Raw genomic sequence first — 12749 nt, forward strand, 5'->3', positions numbered from 1 at the left:
TGGGCATCTGATATTTATTTTTGTACAACTGCCTATTGATGGGTTTGGCGTCCAATGCTAATTTAATAGAATTATCTTTTTTGACTGTGATAACAATTGGAGCAATAAAGCAATCGCTCGTACATTTATCTAGTTTTTCAATGTGTCCCTCTTTTAGCAGTTTGTCTAGTTCTGTTTGTACTTTATCCTGGATGTGCATAGGAATTCTCCTACCTTTCTCTTGAATCGGGCACAAAGGATATTTAAATTTTGTACTCACTGTGTGATTTTTTGATTCCCCTCGTCTATCAAATAGATCTTTGAACTTCCTATAAAAGAGATCCTTCCAACTTTCTAACTGTTCGCACAGTAGCACATCAAATCTGGATCTTCGTGTTGGAGCTGATTTTTGGGTGGTCTGAATTCCCAGTTTACTTCGAAGATCTAGACCTAGTATGCATCGCATACGTCTTTCTGTGACTAGTAGCATTGCTCCCAACACTTCCCAGCCCGCAGAGCGCAGATTAGCCCTTAACGCTCCTAATATCAAAATAGGTCGTTTATTATAATCCACAAACTGCGCGGACAGGTTTAACTTTTTTGCTGGAATAAATTTAGAATTTGAAGGTCCTTCCAAAATTTGTTTCGTAGTCGCCCAATTCAGAAGTGATACTGGGCTACCAGTATCTATAGTCATATTCAAAATATAACTATCAATTTTAACTAGAGCTTTTAGTGCTTTAATTTGATGAGATTTTGGGTTCCGGCGAATTTCGATTTTTTCAATATTGTCCGGTTTTTTCGTCAACCCTTCCTTCTGAATCTTTTCATCATTGTGCACGTTCTCTAACACCCGTTTGTTGATGTATTTTTCTATGTTTGAAATGGAGGTGAAATCTTCTTCTACGGTCATTATTTCAAACTCGTCGCATGAATCAAACGTTTGTATTAAATTGCACTCCTCCTCTGAACTCGAATCTTCATTTGCGATTTCGTTAACTTGCTGAGACTTACACATTTTTGCGAAGTGGTTGGGTTTGTTACAGTTTTTACATGTCTTACCCATTGCCGGGCATTTTTTCAAATGATTTTCCCCAAACGCTCTACCGCATCTCGTGCATTGTTTTTGGTCTCCTTTAACTTTCTGAGTATTCTTATTTTCGTACTGTTTTCTTCTATTTTGATTTTGACGTTTAGAGTTAAACCCTTTGTTTCCTATTGCCATAATTGGTTCTTGTTTGATCTTCATTTGTGAATTTGGAAACAATCCTGAGTTGTTTGCGCTTGATGAATATTTTTGAAATGCTTGGGTGGTTTGTTTGCTATGTTCAAACTTTATCGCACGCTTTAGAACTTCTTCGGGAGAAAACGTCTCGAAAGTTAATGTGTCTTGAAGAACAACATTTTTCATTCTGGAGATAAATAAGTCTCTTACCAATTCTTCTTCCAACGCTCCCAATTCGGCATTTGCTGCTTGTGCAGTCAGTGCCGCATGAAAAGATTCCAGCGTTTCATTCGATTCATGGGACCGTGTGAACAGTTTGTATCTCTCATAGGTAATACATTTCGTCTTCTCAAATGAGACCTTGGCTAAACGAATTATGTCGCGAAACCCCAGTTTAGATATTTCTGTGTGAGGATTCTTTTGAATAAATTTTTTCTTCCCTTCCGCTCCCAAAGCGAGGAATAATCTCGATGTCAACCGTTTTTCAACTTCATGGTAGAAGACATTGTGTCCCACTCTAGGTCCTCTCCGCATCCGTTCTTCATTTTCTTGAACCACTCTATCTCGAGCCAATCTGTTCCGCGCTTCTCTTTCTGCTACTGCAGGCGCATCCTCGTTTTGCACTGGTGGCTCAGGAGTTGGTAGAGGTTCTTCTAATACCGGTTTAGGTTCTTGTAGCATTATTTCTGGATCCACATTCTCTTTAACCGTAACAGCTAATAGGAACTGATCGAGCCATGTTTCAAAACTCCAGGGTGGGTCTGAATTTGTGAATGCCCAGAATACTGGGATTCCCAGATCAGTCCTATTATCTTGGGCTGTAAAACCGGATCCTGCTGGCTGCGCCATGTGATAACTAACTGAACCTCTAAGGTTTTATGATGAAAACTGAAGTGGTTTCAAAGGATTAATTTAACCGTTGAACCGCATTGTTTTTCTTTAGTTAGTTTCCGATTTTGACTGTGTACGGATTCACAGATCTGAGAGAGAATGAATCTCTATCTTTGCAATAAAGGTCGTGTAGAGTTGACTTTGGTTATTTATAATAACGTACTATAATTTACAGATAACAATATGAATAGCACGTTCAAGGCCACTATATGATTACTGCATGGTTACTGCAATTGGCCATCTCATTTTTGAATTAGCCTTCTTATCCTGCGTGTAATATGTAATCAGCTTTAAACAGATATCGATGGCTTCAACAGTTTCTTTTAAGCACGGCATCAATTTTTGCTTCACGATAACTTTTACGAAACTAACGCCTCTCAAAACACACAAACCGTCTGTGAAGTGGACTCCATCTTGTGTAGTCAAGATCGCTCTCGCCAAACTTGTGTATTTCAAATTCATATCAATGTTTTCGCCTCATTCAATTCTCAATCAGTAGTTTCTCTAGCGAAAACTAAGGTTATTTAGTATAGAATATTTTTTCATGTTTAAGTTTTTTTTCGAGATATACGAAAAAAACACAAGATATGAGACAAAAGAATACACATATGCATCGTTCAAATAAAACTGAGGTAGAGCGACATGATACAATAAGGTATCTCTGCAAGTCGAACAATTCGATGTCAGAAGGGTAACTAACAAGGGCGAAAATGTTGAATGCACTAGACAAGCTCTAGATTCATCATCATCAACATCGTTTTTATCATATGCAATTATTGATTATGGTGCTGTCTCTTTGCCATCAGATGGCGTTGGCAGCAACAGACTTTGTCGAACTGAAGATCTCCACAATATACGGTCTTGTGGGTCAGTGCGGGCAATGAGATCAACATCCTTGCGGCCGTTGTGATGCACGAAGTGAAAAGAGCGCACTCAACATGTCCAAATCATCTGAGGCGTCTGCTCCGAAAGACATTGATAAAATCACACGCGCCGAGTTGATCACCTGGGTCAAAGGAGTGCACCAGGGTCAAGAACACCCAGTTTAAAACCGTAAATACAACGGATCATCGTACGGTCATTTCGTGGGAGTCGTAGCATATCAAGAACACCCAGTTTAAAACCGTAAATACAACGGATCATCGTACGGTATTTTCCTGGGAGTCGTAGCATATTTGATAGGTTGGTATTCCATTGTTTCATTTTCGTGCCTCCTTATTAAACGTACACAAAAACAGTACAATGTTTTCTAAATGAGATTTGCCTCGTAGTTAGTATCTGGAGAAGCTTCAAGAACCTACCCCAGGCGGAGCAAAATCGGGCAGCGACTTTACTATCACAGCCTCCAACAGCACTTAGCATATCACTCAGGTGTTAAAAGGCTGGCTCAACACCAAGCTTAGTAGCGGCTACCTTAACCTTATTTGAACGGCGATCAGCTATAGGTCGCGCACTCCAGTACTTGTAGGGCAAATATACTTTGGGGAGGCAACAAGCCGACCTGAACAAGTTTCACTGAAACACTGAGCTTATCACATTTTTACGGGAAACAGCACAGGGTACTTCCAGAGATCTTGATCAGATCAAGGCCGATGTCTGAGATCAGAAACTCGACTCGGAGATCTTTTCAGTTTCCTAATAAAGATTCTAATATTATAGCCAAAAGAATCTTGAGCCAACATAAAAAAACATTGTGTTAAAATGCCATGTCACATCAAATGTAGATAGCTACACATTAATCATCAAAACTATGCATGAGCACATTTCAGAGCGCCATTGAGATGCTAGTCATTAAGTTCATATACAGTGCTGATTTAAATTATCCGGACAAAACGAACAAAACTTGAATTTTCAAACGCGTTTTTCTCAAATTGGGTTAAGATTAGACAAAAAGTGAACAGAAAAAAAGTTGTTTAGAATTTCATCAGAATTAATATGGTGCAGTTTTTTCTCCGAAATTCTCAACCAAAATTTTACCCCAAAATTGGGTCATTTTGGCTTTTTTCAATTAATCAAGAATTACGCTGAAACTATTTTGTTAATTGATAAGAAAAATATATCACAAGAAGCCTCTTACACAGCCCAACAAAGTTTAAGTAGGGTTAATTCTCCAAAAATTTGAGCAAAAAGTGTAAAATTTGTTTTTAAGCAAAGATTCTGGGTTTTATATAGTAAAAATCACATTTATTGATTATCAAGTGAAAATTTTTTCTCTTATAACGGTTTTTGGAGATTTATCCCTCCTTAAACTTTGTTGCGCTGCGTAAGAGGCTTCTAATGATGTAATATTCTTATCAATTAACTAATAGTTTCAGCGTAATTCTTGATTAATTGAAAAAAGCCAAAATGACCCATTTTTGGGGTAAAATTTTGGTTGAGAATTTTGGAGAAAAAACTGCACCATATTAATTCTGATGAAATTCTAAGCAACTTTTGTTCTGTTCACTTTTTGTGTAATCTTAACCCGATTTGAGAAAAACGCGTTTGAAAATTCAAGTTTTGCTCGTTTTGTCCGGATAATTTAAATCAGCACTGTAGTTCGTTAGTGGGGAATTGCGATGTTAGTCTTTCGAAGTTTATCTGGTTTTTGATTCTTTTGTCTTATTTTTTTTCTCATTAAGAAGTCGATTGTGGTCAGTTGACTGTGCTGCAATGCGAAACTCAGCCTGGAAAGCAAGCTGACGGAAACAGACAATTATCGCAAAGTCGAGGAACTAGTATGAAAAGTATCAAGAACTTTTTTCGAGTGACATTAAATTCAGTTTGAGAGAAAGATGTCGGGTAAGACAACTGCAGTAGTCATTTAGCATCAAAAACAACTCAAGAGAAGAAGCTGAGCTTTGCACTATTTGCGACTCATCAGACATCTAAACAAATGATGGAACGATAAAACTGCAGTATCTTCAAAACATTTAAGACCTGCGGCAACTACGAACTATTCCTAAATTAATTTGAAAGAAAATGAGTTCAGAAAAAATCCAAAAATTGTTCGAAAATTCAGCTTATTTACTTGAATCACTCATTTTGACTATTTGATTAGAACAATCAGAACAACTATAATAAACAATTTCGAAAAAAGTAAAAAATTTGAAATTGAAAGACCAGATTATACTATAAAGACTTGATGATACTACAAACAGGTCACAATCAAGAAGTGCAAACTTTATGACGTTTGCTGGGTAAAAAAATCACTTAAAAACTGCAATAACTATTCAAAAAAAAGCATACTTTGTTTTCGCTAAAATTACTAGTTTTCAATGTCCAGAAACAACTTTAACAAATTGAATATGATTTTTCAAAAAAAAGAGGACAACGACTTTGAAATAGCAACTCAAGAGTTCACGAAACCTTAAGAAAAGGATAGAAAATACAAAAAAAAAAGAAACAAAAAACAATACTTTTTAAATGAAGTTTTGGTTAAGAAATAGTAAACAACCGCAAAAAATCAAAAATTTAAACTAAACGCAGTCAGTTTTCATAATAATCTGTGCAATTTTGCAAAATAAACAACTATGGAAACTAATTTTTTAAAGTTTCAAATAATTTTTTTTGACGAAAACTGTTTAATCAAAAAAAATAACTGAAACTTTGATGGAGTGTGAATTCAAAGATTTCTTTTTCGTGTCCCTCTTAGAGCTAGTGACATAATTTAACCGCATAATACTGGCGGCAAAATCTCTATGCAGGCAAAACTGAGCTTCATGTCATTTGCGATACAAAAAAACTATTAAAATCAAAACAGTTGAAAAAATAAATAAACAATCTCAAACTATAGAAAGCAAAATTAGCAGCAGAACAAAATTAACCGAGCGGTGACAAAGTCAAAATTACTTGAGAATAAACTCTTCAAGCCCGGAATTTTCTATTTTATATCAATTTGTTTCCAATAAAACGGCCATGAAAAGAACGCGAATTTGTAAAATTAAAAAGTGATATAATTGAGCTGAATTGAGTTTCTAAGCGAAGCGAAAAAATGAAATACGAAGTATAAGCAAAAAAATTATAAATTGCTGGTGTAAATCAACAATAAAAAATGTCCGCAGCAAAAAAAAACGACTCCAAGAAAAAAAAACGACTCCAAGATGTGGCTACTAAGCCAACCCAAAAATAAGCAGACAAATATTTGGCCAACTTTGAGACAAAATTCTTCCCGTTTAAAAAAAAACAGTTTTAAACAGAAACAACAAAGAACCGGTTAAAGAGACAGAGTACTTCTCGTTTCGAGCCCAATACCTTTGCCGTCCCAGGCTCATTCGTTACCTTCAGGCTAAAAAGTCCACTACCTGAAAAAGCTTAAAGCCAAACTAGCGTTTAACGCACCTCCGGTGCTTCGAAATTTTTCGACAACTTATGAAAAACCGCATATATTGGAAACAGCATCTGCAAACTTTTAGTGTACTCTGACTGCACCCAATAAGAGGGTTGGTAATTTCGAAATTTTTAATTCCCATTTTAAAAGAGTCATCTCGAAAACTTAATGAGCCTCTGCAGAAATTTGGAGGCCAGATTTGCAACCACTGAGAGCACCCTACTATAGGGTTAGGAACTCAGAATTTTGTGAATTTTTTCAAAACTAAGTTTCCCGAAAAAAAAAAATGAAAAAAAAAACGTCTTATCTCGGAAACTAAAAGGATTTGAGCATTCATATTAAGAGGCAAGATTTGAGATGCCAGGGGTACGCTGACAATAAGGTTGTATTTTCATCGAGTTGGCAGTTTCACATTTTTTGAATTTCTTTGTAGGTAAGTTCTTAGGGAAATTTTTAAAAGAATCAAAAAACGTCACATTTCGGAAACTAAAAGCATTTCAGCAGTCGCGTTTAGCAGTCGCATGTGGCAAGATTTGCAACGCTTGAGAGTACCCAGACAACACCGAACTATAGCGTTGGGAATTTCAAACTTAAAAAAGTAACAAATTTAAACTTTCTGAAAATTTTGACAAAAAACGTCACATCTCGAGAACTACGAAGAGGTGAGCAGTCATTTTTGGAGGTAAGATTCGCAATCCTTGAGAGTAATCTGACAAGACCTGAGTACAGGATTGGGAATTTCAGATTTTAAAAAAAATAATCATAATTTAAGTTTTCTGAAAATTTTTGAAAAAATCAAAAAAACGTCATATCTCGAAAACTACAAAGAATTGAGCAGTCATACTTGGAGGTAAGATTCGCAGTCTTTGAGAGTACTCTGACAGGACCTAACTACAGGTTTAGGATTTTCAGATTTTAAAAAATCATAATTTAAGTTTTCTGAAAATTTTTGAAAAAATCACAAAAAACGTCATATCTCGAAAACTACAAAAAATTGAGCAGTCATACCTGGAGGCAAGATTTGCAATACTTGATAGTACTCCGACAGTACCCAACTACAGGGTTGGGAATTTCAGATTTTAAACAATAATAATATTTAAGTTTCTGAAAATTTTTGAAAAAATCACAAAAAAACGTCATATCTCGAATACTACAAGGATTTGAACAGTCTTATTTGGAGGCAAGACTCGCAATCCTTGATATTACTCGGACAGTACCCAGCTACAGGGTTGGAAATTTCAGATTTCTAAAAAATAATAATATTTAAGTTTCTGAAAATTTTTGAAAAAATCACAAAAAAACGTCATATCTCGAATACTACAAGGATTTGAACAGTCATATTTGGAGGCAAGACTCGCAATCCTTGATGGTACTCGGACAGTACCCAGCTACAGGGTTGGAAATTTCAGATTTCTAAAAAATAATCATATTTAAGCTTCTGAAACTTTTTGAAAAAATCACAAAAAAACGTCATATCTCGAAAACTACAAGGATTTGAGCAGTCATATTTGGAGGCAAGACTCGCAATCCTTGATAGTACTCTGACAGTACCCAACTACAGGGTTGGGAACTTCAAGTTTTGTAAATTACTTAGTTATTTGAAACTACTGAAAAATTTGGAAAAACTCAAAAATCGTCCTATCTCGTTAACTAAAACGGTTCGAACATTTTAAATTGGAGGCCAAATTCGCAAACCCTAATTCAATATTGAGCTACTTAATTTAAACTCGGTAAAATAACCACTAAAATCAAATTGGAAAATCGAAAAATTCTTAACCATTGCAATATACGATATAGCTTAAACATGCAAAAATAATACGTTGAAAAAGCTTAAACATGGCGAGATAGTGAAGCCCGCATTTAAATATATAATAGATTATGTATAAATTGTCGGAAAATGTTATCAGTATAAATTATGGTGGAAAATCATTGAAATCGAGTTGTGCTGTTCCCTAAAACAAATAGCTTTTTTATGAATTAAAAAAGCACCAACTGCTAGCTTATTTACATTACGCTACGACGACTTAGCGGTAATTTAGCATTAAAAGAACTATATATTGCCCTATAAACTTTTTAACTCTTTCTAAAACCATCCATCAAATTTAAAAAAAAAAACACTATAAGACTACATTGGTAGCTTTAATCATAAACTTGCTTTAAACATGTGTTGTTGGCAAAATTATTCAGTGATTTTGTCAGACACTGCTTGCCAGGAAAAAAAGTCTATTCCAATTTCTCCACTCTTGCTAATCGGAAGCTTAATAGAACTGACCGAAATGTTAAAAAAAAAACGAGATCGAAAGATAAACTTATTATTCCGCTAAACAATTTACATTGAATTTTGAAACGAGAATAAATTGAAACAAGACTGCTCATATCAGGGCGAAGCCCTGAATGTTCCGACTGCCTTTTAAGGTTTATGGAGTAGTAATAACATGAAAAAGTTAATAAAACAAAATGAAATGAAAAAAAAATTCTAAAATTTGAATTTTTTTTTATAAAATCATCCCCCACACGCCATATAGAGTACAAAAAGAATAAATTTCGCTCATTGTAACAAATCAATTATGGGAAACAAGCTTCTTTCAACCAATTTGGAACGATTTCTAAGACGGAAAAAATCTCCGCTTACGCGTTCATAGCGCGAAACATATCGCGCGTTAATTGTCCCAAATTGGTCAAAATGGCAATCTTTAAACCCTCATAACTTTACGACAAATGATCACAGGTGAAATATCTTTTCGAATTTAAGCTCAGGACAACAATAGCTTTCGAATGATAAAAGAAAATTCCGACAAAAATGGCTAGTTAAAAAGTCGAAATTTGTCTGAAGAAAAAAAAACCCACCCCGAGCACAAATATTCCGTTACGTTCGTATCGAAAGTCGGAACAACAAGACTGTTTGACTGTGGAATGTTCCGACTGCCTTTAAGGTTTATGGAGTAGTAGTAATAACATTTAAAAAATTAAATGAAATAAAATAAAACGAAATTTTTTTTTTCTAAAATTTGAAACTTTTTATGAAAATCATCCCCCACACACCATATAAAGTACAAAAAGAGAGATTCCGTTCCTTGTAAAAAATCAATTATGGCAAATAAGCTTCATTCAACCAATTTAGAACGATTTATAAGACGGATTAAATCTCCGCTTACGCGTTAAAAGCGCGATTTATATCGCGCGTTAATTGTCCCAAATTGGTCAAAATGGCAATCTTTAAACCCTCATAACTTTACGAAAAATAATCACAGGTGAAATATTTTTTCAAATTTAAGCTCAGGACAACAATACCTTTTGAATGATATAAAAAATTCCGTCAAAATTGGCTAGTTAAAAAGTCGAAATTTGTCTGAAGAAAAAAAACCGTTACCACCCCGAGCACAAATATTCCGTTACTTTCGTATCGAAAGTCGGAACAACAAGTCCATCAGCAAAAAATCAAAACTGATTAGAAACAATTTTCAAGAATTCATGCTAAAAAAGGAACAGGACAAAAAGTCGATTCGCTCAGTTAAACTTACTGGTCAAACTGCCAGAAAAAAATTGAGTATCAAACAGAACTCGATGCCTTCACCTCTCAAACTATTCCTTTTCAGCACGGAATCATTTTTTGCTGAACAAAAACTTTTGGAAAACGCTTCTCAATACACACAAATAGTCTGTGAAACACTCCATCAGTTTGTGGAAAGACTCCATTTTGTGAAAAGAAAACTGTGCTATATTTCAATTGAATAATTTACATTCATATCATTATTTTTGCTATAGATAAAAATTCAATTCCCCTAAATTAGATTCTCTAGCAAAGACAGTGTAGCCCAGTATATAGAATAAATATTTAGTTTCAAGGTTGCTTTTGAAAAGTTTGGATTACATTGCGTGATTGCAGCAGTTGAAGTAAATGAATACAACACGCATGATTCGGATAAAATTGAGTTACAGCGATAATTAGTTAGAGAGATAAAGAGCATCTGCAATTAGAAAATCTAATGTCACAGTGGTAATTAACAAGTGCAAAACTCTAGGCTTTCATAAAATGCTGAATGCACTTAACGAGCTCTAGAATTAACGCAAAAATTTCATGCAAGATTATTAAAGAAAGAGTCAATGAGTGGGAATAATTTGAAATGAGCGATTTCGACAAAATTGGCTAGTTAAAAAGTCGAAATTTGTCTGAGGAAAAAAACCGTTACCACCCCGAGCACAAATATTCCGTTACTTTCGTATCGAAAGTCGGAACAACAAGTCCATCAGCAAAAAATCAAAACTGATTAGGAACAATTTTCAAGAATTCATGCTAAAAAAGGAACAGGACAAAAAGTCGATTCGCTCAGTTAAACTTAATGGTCAAACTGCCAGAAAAAAATTGAGTATCAAACAGAACTCGATGCCTTCATCTCTCAAACTATTCCTTTTCAGCACGGAATCAATTTTTGCTTAACAAAAACTTTTGGAAAACGCTTCTCAATACACACAAATAGTCTGTGAAACACTCCATCAGTTTGTGGAAAGACTACATTTTGTGAAAAGAAAACTGTGCTATATTTCAATTGAATAATTTACATTCATATCATTATTTTTGCTATAGATAAAAATTCAATTCCCCTAAATTAGATTCTCTAGCAAAGACAGTGTAGCCCAGTATATAGAATAAATATTTAGTTTCAAGGTTGCTTTTGAAAAGTTTGGATTACATTGCGTGATTGCAGCAGTTGAAGTAAATGAATACAACACGCATGATTCGGATAAAATTGAATTACAGCGATAATTAGTTAGAGAGATAAAGAGCATCTGCAATTAGAAAATCTAATGTCACAGTGGTAATTAACAAGTGCAAAACTCTAGGCTTTCATAAAATGCTGAATGCACTTAACGAGCTCTAGAATTAACGCAAAAATTTCATGCAAGATTATTAAAGAAAGAGTCAATGAGTGGGAATAATTTGAAATGAGCGATTTCGACAAAATTGGCTAGTTAAAAAGTCGAAATTTGTCTGAGGAAAAAAACCGTTACCACCCCGAGCACAAATATTCCGTTACTTTCGTATCGAAAGTCGGAACAACAAGTCCATCAGCAAAAAATCAAAACTGATTAGGAACAATTTTCAAGAATTCATGCTAAAAAAGGAACAGGACAAAAAGTCGATTCGCTCAGTTAAACTTAATGGTCAAACTGCCAGAAAAAAATTGAGTATCAAACAGAACTCGATGCCTTCATCTCTCAAACTATTCCTTTTCAGCACGGAATCAATTTTTGCTTAACAAAAACTTTTGGAAAACGCTTCTCAATACACACAAATAGTCTGTGAAACACTCCATCAGTTTGTGGAAAGACTACATTTTGTGAAAAGAAAACTGTGCTATATTTCAATTGAATAATTTACATTCATATCATTATTTTTGCTATAGATAAAAATTCAATTCCCCTAAATTAGATTCTCTAGCAAAGACAGTGTAGCCCAGTATATAGAATAAATATTTAGTTTCAAGGTTGCGTTTTGAAAAGTTAGGATTACATTGCGTGATTGCAGCAATTGAAGTAAATGAATACAACACGCATGATTCGGATAAAACTGAGTTACAGCGATAATTAGTTAGAGAGATAAAGAGCATCTGCAATTAGAAAATCTAATGTCACAGTGGTAATTAACAAGTGCAAAACTCTAGGCTTTCATAAAATGCTGAATGCACTTAACGAGCTCTAGAATTAACGCAAAAACTTCATGCAAGATTATTAAAGAAAGAGTCGATGAGTGGGAATAATTTGAAATGATCGATTTGCATGAGAAACAGATTCTATAAGTATAGCCAAAAGAATCTTGCGCCAATAGTATATTGAGTGTAAAAATGGATGGCATGCCACGTGAAATATAGGCAGGTACACATTTATCATAAAGACTATGTATGAGTCACATTTGGGAGCCCCAGTAAGGTGATAGTGAGCAAGTTCGTCTCGTTAGTCAGTGGTGATGTTTATTTGGTTTGTGTATCTTCTCTTCTCTTCTCTTCTCTTCTCTTCTCTTCTCTTCTCTTCTCTTCTGATTAAGAGGTCGATTGTGGTCAGTTGAATGTGCTGTGGGTGGATGGAGCCGCTCTACTCCAAGTTACTTGTGTGCCGAGTGTATAGCTAATGTGTATAGTTCGTTTGCTGAGTGGTTCTTTCTCTCAATTGTGTATTTGTATTGTAGGAATGCGGGCCTCTCTCACTCCTCGAGTGGGTTGTCAACAATGTGTTTGAATGTGAAGGGCATGAACAGATGACCGTCCCCGTGGTAGAACTTGGACTGGAACTCCACCCTACACGCAGCACACACACACAAACCTTATTTACTGCCATGGCATATCATAT

At 35.0% G+C, this 12749-nt stretch overlaps 1 protein-coding gene across 6 annotated transcripts in view; it reads right to left on the bottom strand.

Annotated features, from left to right (window-relative positions):
- Positions 1-10114: 10114 nt before the first annotated feature.
- The window catches only part of LOC134845590 (V-type proton ATPase 116 kDa subunit a1-like), a 32720-nt gene continuing 30085 nt past the window's right edge, over positions 10115-12749 (bottom strand). For all 6 annotated transcript variants that reach the window (XM_063862551.1, XM_063862552.1, XM_063862556.1 and 3 more), the window contains one exon: positions 10115-12697. In XM_063862551.1, the coding sequence (XP_063718621.1) occupies positions 12604-12697 (94 nt within the window). In that variant the 3' untranslated portion in view covers positions 10115-12603. The remainder of the gene's footprint in view (positions 12698-12749) is intronic.

Source organism: Symsagittifera roscoffensis, chromosome 5, assembly GCF_963678635.1.
Source record: "Symsagittifera roscoffensis chromosome 5, txSymRosc1.1, whole genome shotgun sequence".
Lineage (NCBI taxonomy): Eukaryota > Metazoa > Xenacoelomorpha > Acoela > Convolutidae > Symsagittifera > Symsagittifera roscoffensis.